Below are 20,625 nucleotides of genomic sequence, written 5' to 3'. Positions count from 1 at the left end.
TTTTCTTATAACAGGGACAATATATTTTTAATCAAACTTTTATTCATTGATTTTATGAAGACAAAACTAAAAGAGGCAAAGCATGTGAAAAAAATGCAGAGCTAATATACAGAACGAATCCATCAATCTTGTTTATGAATGTAATGTACAGACATCCTATTAAAGAATAAAACCTCACTACATATTGACATGACAAAAAGGTACATTCCTTCGTTTTCTTTCATTTCCCAGGAAATGTAACAGAGAAAAAAGGACTGGACACAAGGGAACTTTTTCCATGAAGTCCTGTGTTCTCCAACAAAATCTAATATGACAGTGTACAATCTTAGCAGATAAATGTTTCTGCCGAGCCAGCAATTTTAGTCACGTGGCCCCCAAATTTAGCCCAACTGGAAAAAAAAGAAAAAAGAAAAGAATATAGCTTTAAAGAACAGAGCTGTGAAAGTTGCGGTGTGTGCAGATATTACTGTGAGTCTCTCACTTTAAGCATCAAAAGCAGTGGCTTCAGAACCAAAACCGGTTAAACAGAAGGTAACCAAGTGTGGAGAAACTGAGAGAGTTTTCAGCAACGGTTTCATGCATTTCAAATGAAGAGCAACTGTAAACGGCAAAGATAAAGACGAGGTTTTCTGAAGTTTTGCGAGGTGGTAGATTTGTGTATGCACGTTCTCTTTTCCACTTCGCATTGTACGTTGGCCAGACTGTAAGTGTTCCTGAATCACCTGGAAAAAAAAAAAAAGACTAAATCAGTCTGATCACAGTTTGCTCCCAACACAGCGGCGAAATGACGATGGAACAGAACCTGACGGAAAGGCATTCCACCACAGGACATTCGAAAGACAAGTGCACACTGTTGGACGCGTTCAAATAATATTAAAATAAAAAAACAACAACAATGGCAGCAATAGTCAAGTCTGTGTACCCATTACAATCAGGAGAACATTCATGACACACATTCATTGATAGTTTTGTTAGTCTTGGTCACAGACTGATTAGAATATACAGTAGATAGAAACATCTGGTAATCTGAAAACGTACAGTATGCACAGTCGATGGTGGATAAACATTCTTTTCATGCAGTTCTGTGGAAGTATCTGAAACGTGACTGATAGTCACCCCCTCCTTGGTTTCACTCTCGCTTCGGGACATTCAACGTTGTTTGAGGCCACAATTGTACAAGGTGGATAGTCAGCTTAAGGTGTTTGAGCAGTTACAGGATGACAAAAACATGCAATGTTTTGAGAGTGTCCCACCCTTTCTGAGGCAATAGCACAGTGAAGTGTAACAGCAGGTATTCCCAAAGACACAGCTAAAATGCTGTGGTCATTTTTATACTAGTCACTAGCTAGGTGGCAATTTGAGAAAAGAAAAAAATAAAATACTGTACAGTCTTAGTAAAGCTAGTGCTAATCTTTGGTCTGCAAAAATCCAGTATTGGACTTTTTTTGACACTTTATTAAGAATTTAAATAAAGCCCTCAGTGTTTTGAAAAGCAGACATCATATAGAAATGTTGTTTAAGTAGGCTTTGTCGCAGTTCTAGGTTTCAAAACAATGTTGCTCTAGGAACGCAAACACTTAAAGAGACTTTTTAGAAAAAAAATCTTTTCACTTGGGACCCTTTTTCTTTTGTTTCTTTTACAGAAACAAAAGAAATAAAGAACATTAAAGCCATTCAAACGATTTTAAACTTTCGGGAAATCATGTAATTGCTAATACTACTGGAAAAGAAAAAATTAGCCTAGCCTGCTTTAAGTCATGGCTGGTCATTGGAAATGAGATTAGAAAATACACTTTAAATAGGACTCTCTCTTCAAGATGAGTAGCCATGAGTCACCACATTCTAGTTGTGTATTTCACTACATTGTACATTTCAACAGTTATATCGAGCTAATTTGAGCATCCCACTGGAACAAAGCTTGCTTCAGCTCAGTTTTAGGAGAATGTGCTTCATGTGAGACACTTTGCTCAAAATATTTGGCAATTTGTGGCAAATTGGACATCATAATATTCTTTATTTATTTATTTAAGAGAGGACATTTGCCAAACATTTGGAAAATCTGTTTCTTTTGTTTTTTTCGATCCCATGCACAAAAAAAGGGAAATGCTAAGCACATTTTAGTATCCTAATCCTAAAAAAGGATTAACATAGTTTGTTTTAACGTCACTTTTAGCTGATCATATAAAACAATTAGCAGCAGTTTCTTTCACTATCGAGAAAAAGTAATTTGTGACCATTTGGAAATGTTATTCTTATTTATTTGCTACTCCGTGCTAAAGCAAAATTTTAGCATCCTAATGGAAAGGGAAGATTAGCCTAGCATATTTTAGCTTGATTTCCATCTGTTCCTATAAAATATATTTCATTTCTCTTGTAAGGTAATATCCTGTAAATAGGAAATTAACTTTTCAATCATCTGTGTTATTCTGGAAGTTACGTGAATATATTGTGTGGCCTTATACACCTAAAAACACATTTTGAGCAAACCACTAAAAAATGGGAAATTAGCCTCATTATTTTATATTGATTCTCAGGTGGAGTAATTAGCAGCAACTTCTTCTACTTGCAAGAAAGTATACATTAAATGGACACGGATTTCCATCAGAGTAATTTGTGATAGTTTAAAAATCTTGACTATTAATATTTTTGCTAGCTACAAGGATAGGGAAAATTAGCATAGCTTGAATTAGCCTGTTTGACCATTCACAATACGGTGAATGGTCACAATACAATCACTTTTTATTTGTTTCCTTAAAGCCATTGGAAAATGGAAATTAGCCTAGGCATTTTTTGTTATCTTATGTATTTATAACTAACTGTTTACTAGCACCTGTAAAAAATGTACTTTAAGCTAGATTCTGCACTCAGTTTTTGTGTTGATAACAAACCATTTGCTATTGTAGCCACTGCTTTACACATGGTTCATGCCGATATGTAGCAATTGTCCTTTTGAATGAGCTTGCATCAGGAAACCCTGACGGTGCATAGATTACAAACAAATCCCACAAGGTGCCTAATATTTTCTTTGTCTTGTCTCAATAAATTTGATAGGCAAATCTCTGTGCTCAACCTCAGGGTAAAAAAAAAAGAAATTTTCCAAAAGCCAAAGCAGCTTCTTTACACCTACTGAATACACATGTGGGGATATGGAGATACTCTCATGTAACGATTAGATACAAATAAAGATGTGAATGCCTAAGCAAAGGTCTATGAACCCTGTTGTCTTGGTACCAAAATGTCCTGAAGGCAAACATGGAAATTTGCAGAACATGGCTATGAATGGGACAGCGAGAGGAGGCTTAGGTAGAGAGGAGAGGGAGAGACAGAGGTAGTAATCATTTCCAAAATCTTCTTCACGCCCGTCTTCTCCTCCTCCTGTTGCCTTGCGTTTCAAAATGTTCCGCGTTCTTCCCAATTCGTTCGTTGCTCTCATCTTGAAGATGTTCCTTCAGCTTTTAGGTGTATAAAATCACTTCCAGACGTGTGCTGTCATATGCGCCGAACTCGGAGCTGTTGAGCTTCCTGTGTGTTGGCTCCCGTATCCTGCCATGCCGTTGGTGCTGTAGAGATTCATGCCAGCTACTTGCTGAGTCATCTAAGAGAAAGCAAAACACACTTTAGAAAGAACGAGGATTTTTGACTTTTTTCTACTGAAAACACTCTAAAACCATTACACACACCTGAGCCATGTTCCACTGAAGCTGCTGGCCTTGTTGCACTCCGTACATTTGCTGGTGAGGTAACGGGCCCATGCCTCCAACCTGCTGCTGTCCCGTCATCCCACTCTGCTGTGGAGCCAATACTCCATTCTGCTGCTGCAAGACCATTCCACTTTGCTGCTGTCCCATCATTCCCTGGCCCATCCCTGTCATGTAAGGTGTTGCCACAGCGCCGCTTGGCTGAGCCATGACACCCTGACCGCCCATTAATCCGTTCTGCTGTCCCATCATGCAGTTCTGCTGGGCTCCGATCATGCTGTTCTGGTGAACCCCCATTAAACCACTCTGCTGCTGACCCATCATGGCCATTTGTGACGTCATCATGGCGCCTCCCATCCCCCCAACCTGGGCTAAGGAATGGTATGGGCCGTAAGGATGTGTCGGGAATCCTATTCTGTTCATATATAAGCCTGTTGAAAACAAACAGAAACGCCATAAAAACGAACAATACTCATTAAAATAAGCTAACCATGAAGGTATTATAAGACCTGAGGGAAATCTATGCAGATCTCACCGTGTGTGGCCATACCGCTGGCGTGCAGCGAAGGCGTGGAGGCGTACAGGGACAGGATGGAATCCTTGGACAGCTTCTTGACGGCGCCTTCCTCTGCTTTGGGTTTTGGATCCATGAACAAGCTGAGGTTTTCAGGCACTGAGGCGGTCACCCTGCTTTGAGGCAAGGAGCTGGATGCAGGCTGGACAGAGAAAAAAATGCCAATGATTAAAAAAAAGGAAAGAAAAAAGCCATCAGAATGCACAAGTACAAAATAGAAGAACTGAAATTGGGAACTGCAATGCAGAAACATTAATGTATTGGGTTTTAGATTTAAAGTTTACACATTTTTTCATTTTATTTTAGCACAAACCCTTGATGCACTGAGAACCCAACCAACCTAATAGGCAAAAAAAAGAAAACAAGAATTGATTCTTAACTGATGAACGTTTTCCAATATTACTTGAAAGTCCACATTTAAAATTGAAATAATGGTCAAGTTTTGTTAGTGGGGTGGTTGTCAAATTCCAGTGGAAGTTTCTGAGAACTGATTATGCATATCATGGAAGCATAATAATAATAATACTACTACTAATAATAAAAACCTCTGACGTAAACTTCTCTGCCAGGTAAAAGTTAAATGAGAAATTAGAATACAAATCTAGACATTTACTTCTTCAAAATTAAATGTCTGTTTCATATTCATGAATCCAACAAAAATCAAACTGAGGAACTTTTCACTTTGATTGCATAAAAATTGCACATTTTCATTCTAATGTGTAATTACAATGAAAAAGTTATTTTCAGTTTAATTATGGATGTGGTAAACAATAAAGATTTTTAAATCTGTGCATTACTAAATATGCCTTTATTTATAAAGCATATTTAAACTGGCTTGGCTCATATTGCCCTCTTGTTTTCAATAAGGTGGATCTATTTTAGATCTCTTCAAAACAGTGCCAGACACATGACAAATCTGACAAGATTTCTAGAACAATTCGCTACATTTTAGAGATTAAAGATTATTTTGGAGGTTTTGGATCAAACGTTGATCACACACTGAGGTGAAATAGTCCTACTTGAAAGAGAAGGTTTAGCTTCATAAAGTTGATGTACTGGACTATTATATGGTTACAGGAGAATTTACGACATGGTATCCTAATCATGACTTTTAGCTTATTCCATTCACTTTTGAGATATAATATAGCCTCTTTTAGATTAACCGTTTGTTCTGTTATCTTCATGCCTAGCTACCAAGTACAAGCTATTTCTTTCTTTCTTACATATTTCTCCACTTTGCACATCGAATTTAGCAACACAATTGTATGCAAATAAAATACAACGCGAAAGAAAAGTTTTAAAAAATAAGGTACCTGCCCTTCTATTTGATCTCTTCAACATGTGGGAAAATGCGAGAAAACCTTACATATTTTTAAAAAAAAGAGAACAAAAACTTCACGTTTGTGTCGAGTTAATAAATAATCTGCATGCTGCAAAAATATAGCATGGAGTATGGCGGAGAGTGTTTTAAACTACCGTAGTTTTCGTAGAGGACACTGAGGATGGGGCTGGAAGAGAACCAAAGAGATCAAGAGCAGATTGTGCCTGAGCTGGATTAGACGCTGCCGGGCTCTCGTTACTGTCTGGAACACATCCTCCACCATTAGACACCGCAGGACTGGGAGTAGGTGCATCTAATGGAGGGTAGATGGAAAAAGGGAGACCGTTATGGCTCCTCAAGATATGAGTCAGCCGTTTTTAAATCAATTTATCACATAAGATGTTCGTTTTAAACCTCAAAGTGGTGATAATTTCTGCCTAACATTGAAAGATAAGCATATATAGAGCGGCGTGGAAAGTCCACTGTATACACTGTAAAGTGTGAGTGCAGGTGAGGAAGTTCAGAAGATACAATACCGAGTCCAAGTAGATCTGTAACGGCCTGGGAATCTGTCTTCGGGCTCACCTCTTTTTTCTAAGAAAATCAATACAATCAATGCAGCATTATTGCTAATTGAGAAATGGGCACGAATCCAATGGTCTTCTCAATCATTGACCTTCTCGCTCAATGCAGACTTGGAACTGGCTGAAAACGTCTGCTTCAAAGAACAATGCTCATTTTACCTTTCATCTAACAGCACTAACTATACTGCACTTAAAATGTTCAAAATAATAAAAAAGAGAAACCTACCAGTTTCATTTTCTCAAACACAACAGGCTCCTTAGGAATGTTGTCACAACTTTTTTCTTTCTGTGAACAGAAAACACATTTGGACTAGACGTTAGCAAGAGCTCTTTATCTTGAAGATTCGGCCTGAGGCAAAAGCCCAATTGATTTTTTTTTTTTTTTTGTTTGGCTCACCCTGAGCATCTGGATGTCAATAACCTTATCCATATACTTCTTTTTCTCATACTTGTCCCTGATGAAGATCTCTGCAGCTTGGTCTGTCTCGGGCCTCTGGAAGCATTCAGGTAAAAAGGCCTCGTAGAGACGCTTGGCCTTGGCGTTTCCCATCTCTTGAACGCACTAGGGTCACCAGAGCACAACAAACACAATTACTGGATTGGATCAAATAGAACAGCAGAATTGTCAAGGTCTGACTCACTTATGTAGAGATACTAATGGGGAGCGGAGCCAACAGAGTATTCAAGCTTGCTTAGGCCCCAGCTATCCTACCCAAGACATATTTTTGTCTGATTAAAAAAAAAAATCTCTATCTACATGGTTTTTGGCAATCCAATTAAAAAATGTTGTAAATACCTATGGTGCCATTAGGTTACATTAAAAACCTCAAAATAAGAAGATGCTAACCATGACTAAAGTATGCTAGGCTAAAGATTATCTCAAAACACCATTTACTCTCCCGTTCACCAACTTCACTAGTTTACATTTGAAGTTTTACGGAAACAGTGTGAACATAAAACAAAGATATATGCAGGAAAACACACACACACACAAACTGCTTCATCATTGTTGTGTTTTTTTTGTTTGTCACTATAGATAAATGTAACAAGGCTAAACAAGTTGACTAGCTTTTGTTGAAATGTACTTAACAGAAAATGTTCAGTTGTTTTATTTTTTTTTAAATCAATGGCATCTTAATTAGGGCTGCTGTAAACAAATATTTTAGTAATTGAGTAATCTATCGATTATTCTTACGATTAATCGAGTAATCGGATAAAAAAAGATAAAATAAAACATTTGTAAATCTAACAGCAGTATTACTATCGCACATCAACATCTGTCCAATTTTTCACATTTGAGCATCCCTAACAATAACTTTTCTGTAGTTTAGAAAATTAACCTGTAACAATAATAGCTCACTTTGTAAGTTAACCTAAAGAAAAGTTATACAAAAATCTGCATTTACTGCATTTTTGTAAACGTATGCATTTACTGTAACTGGAAATGTCTCCTTTTTGTGAATGACAAGCTATGTAGAGGAATATGTTGGGGGAGGGGAGCAGCAATGCGTTACTCTCCATATTGCCGGAATATGAAATTTTGAAGCCTTTGAAAGGGTAATTTAATTTTTAAAAAGTTGTTACTTAAAATAAATACTGGTAACTAGACTACACCTAACCATACATCATTTCTTATCAGTTTTCCTGATGCTAATTAGCCATGACAAGCTAGTAGCTGGTTAAGTTGTTCAAAACACTAATGTATAAGAATTGTGCCGGCAAAGAACCCACTGATGATTTGGATAGACTCATCAGTGTCTTATTGAGAGCAAGAAATGCATACTCTTAGCTTAGAAAAAGAATAATTTCTAACTAATTTATGTTAAATAAACCATTTATTTGACATACTGACAAATACCAAGGTTATTGTGACGCTAATTGCATCAATGATAGCTCATTAATTAACTATTAAGATGTAACCAGTATGTAGCCAGGGAGTTAATTGAATACTTGTGACTATCAAAGAGACAAAAACTATTTTATTGATCCCTCACAAATCTTCTTCAGAGCAAGCTTGTGTATTTTGAAGCTTTTGCTAATCTATCCCTTTAGCATACAGACAGTTCGGGCCTCTGACCTGGACCTGCTCCTGTGTCCACTGATCCAAGTTGACAGACTTGACCTTTGAGATGTGGACCCCAAGATTTCGATGAATCCCAGCACAGCGGATGCAAACGAAGATGCCTAAATTCCAGGAAGCCCATCTTGGACCTGGGACAGAAGGAGGAAAAGGACAAAAACTATTTGAACACAGAGCAGTGTTTCCACGAGAGAGGGTAATGAGTCTATCTAGTGGGATAGCAGAGTGCCGGCGTGTGTGGGAGTGAGTTCAATAATACATGCTGAGTCTGAAACCTCAATTATGAGTTTGAATTCAGCAGGGAACACAACAAGTAATCTTCTGCAAGTCATCTGGTTTGCTAATGCATAATAGCATTGAATAGATGTGTTTGTCTGCATGACTGAGAAGACAGGGAGAGCACAAAAAATAAATAATGAAAAAAACACACACACACATAAACACTCTCAGTCTGGATACCTGCAGGGATGATTACTCATTTGGTCATGAGCCTGCATGTGTGGGAGCAATGTTATCTGAACACGCTATTATGTTCACAACACTGCCATATGCATCTAAACAGATCCATCTGATGTTTAAATCACCCTCCATGCGCTGCATACACATGTAGAAGATAATTACCTTTTATTTGTATCTATATATTTTTTTCTCAAGCGTTACATTTTTCTATATTGTTCTATTTCACATTTATTATACTCTTAACGACTAATATATTTTTATGCCTGGTTTTCGTGACAGTAACACATTCTAACCACATAAGAATACTTTACAGGGCAATAAAACTACAGAGCAAAAATTACAGAACATAAACCAGGAAAATGTGATTATAGAGTGCATGCTATCTATAGCAGGGGGAGTTTTGAGTCTGGATCTGAACAGAGGGAGAGAATCAATATCTTGACTGTCTGGTGGGAATGAATGCCTGAGTCGGGTAGTATAGGAGACGAAAGCTCTGCTCCCTAGGGTGCTAAGGTGGGTGCAGGGTGTTAGCGAGTCGGGAAGACTGTGGATGGCGTCGAATGTGTGCACAAGGAGTTTTATGTCTGTTTTTGATGTGCGGTGCAATTGCTGTAAAACTTTAATGATGTGTTGAAGTCCACGGTGTTCAGGTGATAAAATGAAGCTGCATTCTTGACCATTTGAAGCTTCTGGGGAGATTTTGAGAGAGACCAAAGAGGAGAGAGTTACTATAGTCAATAGGTGAAGTGATGAGGACAGATAAAAATAAGCACAACAGACATAATGTGATAATTAAATTATATTTGGCTGCAACAGATGGCACTCAAACTCTTGACCTGAGGAGAAGGGGAAACAGAAAAACAGTTAATTGGGATGGAAGAACTGACAACTTTACTTAATTTAGATTCAGTTCCAAGAAGAACAACCTCTGTTTAATCACAGTTCGGCCTTAGAAAGTGTAAGGTAAACCAAGATTTTATTTCAGATAAGTGGGTAATATGAACGGATAGTGAGAGAAATTGATTTATTTCAATAGAAAAGTGGAGTTGGGTGTTATCAGGAAAAATAACATTGAATTTGATGAAAATATCTTTAATGGCAAATAGGTAAGTGATAGAGAAAAGGGGACCTATAAGAACACCTGAGGAAACGGGGAAAAGGTCAGATCTGAGTTCAGAGTGAAATCATTTAGGATGCCCCTCTTGGCTTAATAGATTAATAATCTATTAAGAAAATGGCGTGGGAGATTGTATTAAAGACTGCCCTCTGACCAAGGAGGATGAAAATAATGAGACCACAATTCGCTGTCATGAGGAAATCCTCTTCTATCACAATTTTAGCTTTTATCATGAACGGCTGCAACTAACGATTATTTTAGTAATCCAATTACTCTATCGATTATTCTGATGATTCATCGATTAATCGGATATATAAATGACACATTTTGCAGATGTTTTATTTAACCACTTAAGCCTTTTTTCACGTAGAGCCTGTGTACTCCAGTTAATGACTAAAAAATTACTAAATTAGTTGATTATTTCAATAATCAATTAATTGCAAAAAATTTGATTAATCATTTCAGCCCTAGTGTATTTTTCGCTTATTCTCCATTTATTTCTTATCTTGTGGTTAAGTTTGACAAGTTTTTTTTTTGTTCTCTTCTTAAAAAAGATAAAAATGTACATAATTCACATTATTTTATATAGTTTATATCTGTCTCTGATCTTTTCTCAATACACCCTGAATGACATTTTCCTCCAATTCTCCAGTATTTATCATCACTCCTTTGGAACTAAGCATTTTTTATGTTAACTATTTCCTGTGCTCTATAAATAAAGCCTGATTGGTTGAATTTTGACTTACACCCTAAAAGTTGATGCACTGTGGCCCTTTCCCCACTAGGTGGCGGAACAGCTTTGGGTTTGGATTCTTATCTCCTGTCAAATGAGAAGTCACTGTGCAGAGTTGGGGAAAGGGCATTCTATGCAAATGAAAGCAGAAGCTGATTTTCAGGACGAAAATCCTGCAAAGCCTTCCTCTTTGTGGCAGACGCGGAAACCGAGTGTCAGGGTCCAAGAATAGCCTTTCGTCTCAATTGCAAGACTGGCTACTATATTCTCTTACTGAGACTAATCAGGAGAATCATTTTTAAAAACAAAAAGCAGAGCAACAATGAATGTTAACATCAGCGCTAAGAGGAAACCAGCAAATGTAAACCACAAGATCATCAGCTGGATGGTCTATCTATCAGCCTGACAGCGAAGCTGCAGCATTAGCTCTCATGCCGGCTAATAATAGTAGAATTACTCTGCAAAGCCTGCTTAACCGTTGTAAACACTGGCACTGACACAGACGGACTGTCAATTGTACTGAACTTCCTTTAAAACAGGAATTTGGTAATCCTTCATTCTTTTTCACAACCCCCTCAGTTTCTGGCCTCAGTCTCTTCTTTTTATCATATTTATTCACCGCTGCCTCTTTGTACAGCCACATCTCTTTCACACAATCAAATTGATTATTTTTCATAAATATCTGCGCCCTTTCCCCGCCTCCAGAATTGTACTCGTTTTCTATTTTCTTATGCAAATTACAACATTTCCCAAAATTGTTGTAGCCATTGTGTCCACAGCAGAAACAGTGATGTCATACTGGACTATGTAAAAAACACTGCTGACGATTATGTGTTTGCACGTATGCAATAAGCAGGAGAGTGCTAAATTAAGACGTATTCTCCAGGAGAGATTTAGCTACAAGGCAAATGTATAAGATCACCGAAAACTTTGAAGCAAACTGAAGATGGCACACAATATGACTATTGAACTCTGGGTAATGGTATCAACATCTTGTGGCATTTTATCTTGCAATGCTAAAACATCTTGAGTCTAACTAAAGTAACTTACAATGCACAAAAGGGAGTAGTTCTTGAACTGGATTCTTATGTGGACAGAGAGGACTAATAAGTATCAGTTGGGCCATTCGCTAACTAGACTATCTCAAATTGCCACCCTTGATACAATGAAACGTTGCTATTTTCACTCAAGGTGACATGCATATCAAATTGGTTTGTCTTGTTTGTCAAATCTGTTTCTCAGCAGATATTTTCCTATCTAGACTTGGATAGGGTAGGCCCTACACAGTTGTTCTGGATAAGAAAAAAAATGACAAAATAGATTACAACTGCCTTTGTGTCAGTGTGCTACAGTGAAAAAGTAAACTTAAAACTGTTTTCATTTTTGGCTGTTGTCTTTAATACAATACTAGCATAAAAAAATGTTGTTTTCAATCAAGGTATGTTAGCATGTTGATGAATGCTTTTAGGTCACAGTATGGATTTGATAACAGCTAGCCTAGCTACTATATTTTGTTTTTGAAACTGTAGCCTGAGGGATGTTATGATTTGTACTTCAGGTATTTACAAGAATCAATTGAGCCCAGGAGGATTTAAAGAAAAAAAACCCCAAAAAACAAACATTTTAAAGTGAATCATAGCCACACACAGAGTTGCAGCGCCTGCTTTAGCTCAAATCCATGTAGTGGTTGAGCAAGAACTCATGATAAAGTATGTTCAGCAAACACACACCTCCAGGTACTTCTAACTGCTATAGTTGAAAGAGTGTAGGAGGAACAGATAGCTAAAAAAAGGAAGGAGAGACTGAGAAAACACTTCAACAGAAGCAAAGTGGCTATGCTGAGTACGTGGCAGTTTTCTTTGTAAGAAAAGGTCATGAATATTGGAATGGTGAGGGTGTGACAAATAAATGCAACTAAACTTTCGAAAAGGTGAGGTGCCCAAAAGCAGAGAGGGTTTGAAGTTGTTGGTGGATGAATCATCCTGGCAAAAAAAGTGAACGTGGTTGTGTGTGTCAAACATCTAAGCCGGAGCACACGAGTAGTGGAGAAGGCAAAGGCAAACAGGACAAGATTATCTTAGTCATCAAATGGTGGACTTTGGTTGTTTGATGATGTGCCTGAATGTGTACAGGGAGTTAGGATCAAAGCGAACACGAACCGAGATTTAAAATCAAAGCCACTTCACAACAAGTTCTAAATAATTCAATTTTGTGAGCAGCCATGTTGGGAATGTGCTTTCCCCCACCCCCTTGATCCTTCGGCTAGTTTCTATTTAAAAAACAGAATAGATAATGAGATGTTTAAATGTTTTACACTGTTCTGAGTGTGCTTTAGAAAGTGCCTTTGGACACACGTCATTTAGCTTGTAGGTAAACTTGCTCGAGCAGGTGCACATGCCTCATTAGCCTACATCCCACAAAGATAAATGGTGTTCTCTGCAAGCACCGAGTTAATCCTGTAGAGCCTCGGTTATCAGGGGATAGTGCACCCTCCTCCTTCGCCTCCTCCTCCGCCTCCATGCAAACATAGACGCACTTGTTTCATCCTCCTGTCCTCTAGCGTAAAACCCCAACCGGAAACCCTTAAGCCATCCTTCAACCCGATCTCAATCTGAGCAAGGCAGATGGGCTCACATTTAAAATTTACCAACATACACCCACCATCTGTGTTAAGTTTTGTTACTGTGTCTGAACAGGGTAACACTCAACGACGCAAGAAAAAGCATGGATCCTTCTAGTTTGTTTCATTTAAAAATCTCTTCTGGTTTTCCTCCAAGCGGTTGTAAACAGCACACGAGAACTGATTTAAAGTGCAATAAAGTCGATTAGAGATGTCCCCAGAAACGGGTTGTCGGCTGGAATTGTTTGATATTTTTGCCTTCCAGAAAACACAGCACATGGAGTGCTACCAGTCTGTGCTGACAAAATCAATAAAATAATATCTTTGGTGTGGGTAATGTGACTGAATGAGGAAGACTTGAAACTTTCCATTTCTGGGAAGGAGTTCAAACGAAGACAGAGGAGGCAAATGTAAGAAACCATCTGTTTTCTATAAAACGTTGAGACACGTTCGCCGTTCTTTCAGAGAGCAAGGGAGAACAAGATTTTCACAGATAACACAAAGTGCAAAATGAGGAGATGTTGATTGCTCGCTCTCTCCATCTTATAGTTTAGTTGATAGGGAACAGTTTTGCAACTTTAAAATGTGGATCAAAAAAAGGTAACTATTGCCTCCATGGTGACATATGGCACCCTAAAACGTGTTTAATTATTTAGTATTTTACCCGTAATGAAAACAGCAAACTGAAAGCCTGGGGCGGAACATGAAAGGCAGGAATACTAATTAACAAACTTCAAACTGAATACAAGGATTATGACTGTTTTGGAGTCTTTGCATACAAACTTGTTTACAATGTTCTTTACAACTGTGCCTACGTAGACTCTCCTTGGTACTAAACCTTTAACCTTACTAAACCTTTGTGTCTTCCAGAGGGCACAGGTAACCTTCTTGTTTGACTGGAAATCCCTGATGGCTTTTGATTGGATGAGATTAAAGGATGCAAAGGGTGAGAGGGTGCTAAGAGCTTGTGGTGGAGGTGGTGGTGGTGGTGGGGGAGCATGACATAGCCAGGTGATATCGCCACAGCAACCTGGGCCTAGCCTGCGTGTAAACACGAGCACGTTGAAGAGAGAGAGAGAAAAAAACAACAACACTTGAGACTGGAGCCAGAAATATTGACTACATTAAACACCTGCGTCTTCCTTTGCCACTATTTCCTGGCGGCGCTAAAGGTTTTACAGTCTCCGTGTCACTTTGTGTGGAAGTGGTTTTGAAAAAAAAAAAAAAGAAATATGAATTTACATAATGTCAGGGAGAAGAGAGCATGAGACTGGCAGGAAGTTGGCTTGCACAGCTATACAACTCAGCAAACAGAGGTATTGTTTTTATGGCTGCTGTGTTTGTATAGTAAGACAGCATGGGGAAAATGGATAGGCAGGAGTGTTGTTTGGCTTTTTCACACCACTTCCTGTACAATCACTCACAAGGGTGGGAGGTAAATCTGTCGATGTCAACGCAAACGAGATTACATCAGACGTCATTGTGAGCCATATGGCTAAAACCGCGACTTTACAGCTCATGCTTGGGGAGGTGCGGGGCGGTCGAAGGCAAGAGTGTGGATGGGCAGACAGAAGATAAACTGCAACCAGGATTATATTATCAGCACACTCATTAGGAGCTTCATCCAACAACGTGGGGAATTAGCCTAATGTGTGACCTTTTAAATCAGTGTGCAGCCATAAATGCATGCAAGACTAAATAATGAGTGCAAAGGAGAAAATCTGCTTCAAGTTGTCGCTGAGAAATGCATTTTTCACATTTTGTCCTGTCACAACCACATACTTAAGTGTGTTAAATTTGGATTTGATTTCAAAATCCAAAGTAGGGCATCATTCTGAAGAGGAAAGAACGTCAAATGTGGTTTTCAAATGAAAACCCTGAAAGGCAGATGAATCTCCAGAGACTTGCATCTTTGCCCATTCTCCTTCACAAAGCAGCTCCAGCTCAGTCTGATTGAATAAAGAGCGACTGTGAACACTTGTTTTGAATTCTTTCCACAAATTCTCATTTATTGAAATTTAGGTCTGGACTTTGACTGGACTGTTGTGACACGTGTGATTTATATTAGGGGTACACCAATAAATCAGCCGTGATTTCCTTAATTTAGGAAATCGGTTGGTACTTACACGAGGAGCCGACCTTATCCACCGATCTCATCTACCTCCGCAGAGGACTGAAAATCACTCACTGTTCGCTTTTGCTCTGCTGTGAGAGAGCGGGCTGACTGACAGAGCCACGACCAGGTCACATGCGTGGTTAACAATAATTGCGAACTTAGCGACTTTGTTGCTATAATTAGCAACTTGTCAGACAAAAAATATATATCGATATCGGCAAGTCGGGTTTTTTGAAGATCGATGATCAGCCAGAAAACTGCAATTGGTACACCCCGAATTCATATCATTTCATTTTAGCTCTATTTGTATGTTTAGAGATATTAGGTGGAAGGTGAACTTCTGCCTCAGTTCTCAAGCCTTTTATAGACTCTAATGTCTCATTTTCACCGAGCGCTACAGTACAGGTCAGTGAGGTCTGGTATGTTACAAAACGATCTATTTCCAACTTATCTGACAAGGAAATCTTACGACAAACAACAAACGGAGCTTCTCATAAGCTTCTTCTCATGAGAAATATATCTCTTATAGGCAGGCAAAGTTGTGGCTATGCCAGGCAAAAAAAATGTTCAAGTGGCACAAATACTTTTTCAAGCCCTTCCTTTATACACTAGAGAAAAACAACATATATTTAAGTTTTAAATTGGAGCCTAATAATCCTCTGTGTGTCCATGTATGTGTTCCTGCTGCTGCTCTTCCCTTAACAGCCTGATCTCATCCACAGTCTAATTATACCAGTCTGCTGCAAATTGTGACCAGTCACGCCAATCAAAAGGCCAAGAGCACAAGCACGATTAGTGAACATGAAATCAAGCATGCAAAAAAAAAATGTTAATAATAAGAGCAAGAGATGGCCTTAAAAGGCTTTTCTCTTCCAGGAAAGGCTGACTGCAAGTCTCATTATTATTTTAAAACATGCACCTTCTTATTTGTCTTTAATCAAGTCTTGGAGGAGCCAGAAGAGTCTGATCACAGCTTGGGTTATATAACCAACTTCGCTTGAAGTGTCTCCACATCTGCATTAGCTCTGATTACAGTGGGTTTTATTAAGAGACAGGGTCATCATTAGGCAAAATGACAAGAGACATATTTTTATTTGATTTGGACTGATGTAATACTCTAATCTTAAATAGTGTGTTTCGCAGCTGCAGGCATAATTAACAGAAATAAAGACGTGGAAAACATGAGTCTGAGTGTAATTGTTCTAGATAACGTGCGTCACTTAGTGGATTGAGTTAATGACATAAACAAACTTTTCAATAACATTCTAATCTACTGAATATGTCTGTTGTCCCTGCAATGAGTTCTTTTTTTTTATTTTTTAAAAAGCAAAATTTTAAAAATATAATGAATTTTATAGTAATATTAAGTCAAAAGGCAATGTAATATAAAGTTGGACAAAAAATCTGAGATGTTTAATGTTATTTCTGTTGAACAGACTAACATCAAAAAGTGCACTCCAGATGTTTGAAGGTTGTAACAGTGCACAAAAAGTGCAGTTTGGTAAATACTTCAGCTTTAAAGTCACCTTTACAGTCACTCACAAATAAAATGATGGATGGATGGATGGATGGATGGATGGATGGATGGATGGATGGATGGATGGATGGACGGACGGACGGATGGATTAAACAACAATCACACCACTTGGAATGGTCAGTTTTGTTGCTCGGAATTTTTTAAAGTAAGTTCAAATCATTTGGAGTTGTTTTGATATTTAGGCAATCCTGAGTATGAGATTTAAATTGGAGCCTAATAATCCTCTGTCTGTCCATGTATGTGTTCCTGCTGTTTTCTTCCCTTAACAGCCTGATCTGTTACTTAAAATCATAAAACTTTTATGGCTTTAAATGCACCATAAAAGTGTTTTCTAGCCGCATAAGTCACATAAGCTGCGCAGCGTTTTGGATGGGTTGAGTGATACAGGTAACTGGATATGGACCTGGGTTTGGGCGTGCATTTTGGGGGAGCAGCTTCTTTACTGTGGCCAATTGCTGATTCCTGAAGACCAACAACCAACGGGATAACTTAAAAGGCATGTCCTCTTGTCCTTCCTATTTTTAAGGGTGGATAAGGGACTGTGTCACAGGACGTCACTGATTACAGGGTGAAACTAAATGCACCTTCAGTGATTTTGATCATTTCTCCTCTGGGATTGTCACAAATAGATGTAACCAAATTACAAGGTTGCTCAAGTTTTCAATATCAGATCATTCGATCTAAGTTTTTTCATGTTCTTGGCAGATTTTTATAGTGTAAATTTTACAGCTACAAACAATGAAATTTGTCCCACTGTGTCCCATCTGGCCCGTATGTTTTGCAGCATGCCAGTAACATTAGGTATCCCAGAATATTCCTTAAAAGAAAAACAGAGCAATGATTGGAATCATTCAGAGCGTTTTCCTGAACAATCACTCGGTGACTCTGTCTAAAAGCCTGCAGCAATTTACTGTCTTGTGGGTGCGTGGTGTAGGCGTCTCCATTAAATGACAAACCTCTCCGCCGCTGAGGCATTTCTCTGACAAGGCACAGCCTCACGAGGCCGTCTCAGACAGCTCAACACCAAGAGTGAGCTCTGATGACGCTCACGATGACGAAGGTAGCAAAGTATTCACCTTTTCTAATAACACCCCACTATCCTGCAGACTAAGTTTAATTATAGTCAGATGTTACAGCTTCCTCAAGCCATCAGCAAGTCCGACTTACATTGCTTTGCAGAACTATTCACACAGTTTAAATCTTTCCACATTTCGGAAGTAGCAAACACAGACTTTGATGGACTTCATAGGGATTTTATGATACAGACAAGCAATAAGTAGAGCACGATTGTGAAATGGAAGAAAAGTTGTTGTCTTTTATGTCTAATATAAAATCTACTAAATTTAGTATCCATTGTGGTTGCTGTCCGGCTGGAAGCCAGCGACTATGTGGCCTCAAACAGGTTTTCTTCCACTTTTGCTCTTTGTTTAGCTTCATCTATCTTCTCATCAACTCTTAACCAGCACCACATATTTCTTGGTAGCCTTCATTTCTTTTTACAAATAAAATTGAAAAATGCGCTGTGCATTATTCAGGTCCATTAACTGGGATGATCTTTGTTGTTAAATCTACCATCTATGGAGAGAGCCATTAAGGAAAGAACTTCATAAGCCATATAGGGTCACACAGCAAACCAGTGGAAGAAAGTGCTTTAGTCAGAGGACACCAAATTTGGCCAAACGTTTTGGTCTATGCTCAGAGTGCTATCTGTGACACATTACCACACCAATCGTGCAATGAAGCATTGTGGTTGCGGCGTCATGCTGTGGGGATCCTTTTCTTTAGCATAGACATGGAAGCTGGTCAGAGTTCATGAGAAGAATGACTGGGCTAACCTGTTAGAGTAGTGGCTCCTGAACTTTTCTAGGAATACATGTGGAAAGTCCGTGACCCTGACTCGTGGTTGATCATATAAGCATTTATACTTTGTCAGCTAAAAGGTGGTACAATGTAAACACCATCAACATCATCAGCCAATATACTGACCAAAACATTGCCATGTTCTTCTTATGGCCTTAACACCACAAGCTTACATATTTAGGGTATGAATACTCTGGCGAGACACTATAAGTTTTAGAGAATCCAATGATGATTTGGTCCTCAGCGTTGCATTTTTGCAACCTAAACATCGATGTTTACCCAACAGCGTGGCAAAACAGATTCGGCAAACAGCTGATGACATGCGGTTCAAGGCCCCCTGGAGGACACATCCCTTGTGGGGTTAGGAGATACACATGACCGACAGCATGTCATGGTGTGTTTACAAAATCATACACCAATTCGGTGGAAATTAGGTTCCGTGATCAGAAATCACACCAGGCAGTCAACATGAGTGGAATTGCAACAACTGCACAATCTAAGAGGAGCAGCCTCACTTTGTCAGGGCATTAAAAAAAGTGCCATTTTAATGGCAGAAAGGGTTTCCTGTCTGCTCCCAGCCTACAGGAACAATCTATTCAGGGTGAACCAAAGTCAGCACAGGTGTTTCCCAACAAGGTCTCAATTTCTCCCAATGTTTCTCATTCTATTTGATGCTCTAGTTTTCACTATAACTCGCAGATAATTATAGGTTTTTATGTGTATACAAAAACTCTAATCAAACTGTGACTGTCTTGAGGTATGCTGACATGATGTAACTGCATGCCGTTCGTCTGCCTTGGGAGGATGTGGCCAAATCTCTTGCACCACACCAAGACGTAATTGGCCGAGGGGGCAGATGCATGCAATGCCGCATTTATTTCCCGCTGTAGTATAAATAGGATAAACTGGAAAGATTCGTGCGCAGGGCCATCTGCAGGCGTGATCAGACACAGGACGAGGTAGAGGGAAATATGATCCAGGCGATGATGATGATGATGATGATGATGATGATGATGATGATGATGATGATGACCCACCTTTAGAGTCGCAGTCGGCGCAGTATTTGTTCTCCTCCAGCGCCAGCAGAGAGTTGAGCACCGCCTGGTATCTGTCAACGTCTTTCACAGATTTGCCCGTCATCGCGGCGCTCTGAGTCTGAGTCCACCCTCCTCCACACACAAGACCCCCCGATGTTTCTCCCGTCCGCGCCGGCTCTTGTCAGGGGGAGCTCGAGAAAAATGAAAAGCGGTGCGGCGGTCGGATTCGGCGATGCGCTCAGTTCCTCCCCCTCCTCCACCTCCTCCTCGTCCTCCTCCTAAATGTGTGGAGCGGAGTGAGTTTGCTTCACTGCGATCATAGGATGAGAGAGAGCCTCTCCCCGGAGCCCAGTACACAGGAAAACAGCCACGTGATTTCCAGGACTGAAAATGAGCAGCTCACTTTGAAGCACATCTGTAACCTATCAGAGAGACCGCTGCTCACTCCTTGGAGTGCCTGTCTCTGGACCTAAAGGAACGCGCACCTATGCTGCCATCTAGTGGTTAAACCAAGGCACTACTGTTGAGACAACAGTACGGTCGCCATGTTGTGACTGGCAATTTGCTATTAAAAAGTTGTATTTTCCCATTACAACAACACCCACCACTTTTAATTATTACTTTTTTGATGAAGTAACAGTTAGGGATAGCTATTTTGTGTTGGGGTATTTTTTTTGTCCGGTATATGATGAGAATCTTTTTCTAAATTTGTGTATACTATAATATATGCACTTTTATGTTTCCACCGTCGTATTTTATTTTTCTGAGAAACTCAATTTTTGTTTTTAATTAAGTGTAGATCATAGTCATGACAGACATCGACAGAAATAAACTCTTAATAATGAACATGATTTTCAGTTAATTACATGTCAGAATAATGAATTATTTG

At 39.1% G+C, this 20,625-nt stretch overlaps 1 protein-coding gene across 1 annotated transcript; it reads right to left on the bottom strand.

Moving 5' to 3' along the window:
• Window positions 1-22: 22 nt before the first annotated feature.
• On the bottom strand, window positions 23-20,187 carry LOC102236080 (stromal membrane-associated protein 2-like). Its single transcript, XM_005804760.2, has 9 exons — window positions 19,737-20,187; window positions 8,255-8,388; window positions 6,575-6,739; window positions 6,404-6,463; window positions 6,130-6,187; window positions 5,749-5,906; window positions 4,234-4,414; window positions 3,681-4,129; window positions 23-3,595 (listed from the first exon to the last, which is right to left on the bottom strand). The coding sequence occupies exons 1-9, from the start codon at window positions 19,837-19,839 to the stop codon at window positions 3,470-3,472; spliced, it is 1,434 nt and encodes a 477-aa protein (XP_005804817.1). The 5' UTR covers window positions 19,840-20,187; the 3' UTR covers window positions 23-3,469.
• Between the last annotated feature and the right edge of the window lie 438 nt (window positions 20,188-20,625).

The sequence above is a fragment of the Xiphophorus maculatus genome, chromosome 13 (genome assembly GCF_002775205.1).
Source record: "Xiphophorus maculatus strain JP 163 A chromosome 13, X_maculatus-5.0-male, whole genome shotgun sequence".
Classification (NCBI taxonomy): domain Eukaryota; kingdom Metazoa; phylum Chordata; class Actinopteri; order Cyprinodontiformes; family Poeciliidae; genus Xiphophorus; species Xiphophorus maculatus.
This window is presented reverse-complemented; position numbering and strand designations above follow the sequence as displayed.

Bases quoted from the DNA above. Each gene is read 5' to 3' on its own strand.
- LOC102236080 (XM_005804760.2), bottom strand. From the start codon at position 19,839: ATGACGGGCAAATCTGTGAAAGACGTTGACAGATACCAGGCGGTGCTC. The intron at 6,740-8,254 runs GTCAGAGGCCCG...TGGTGACCCTAG, and splicing joins GGACACAGGAGCAGGTCCAG to TGCGTTCAAGAGATGGGAAA. The intron at 3,596-3,680 runs GTGTGTGTAATG...GCTTTCTCTTAG, and splicing joins TTCAGTGGAACATGGCTCAG to ATGACTCAGCAAGTAGCTGG.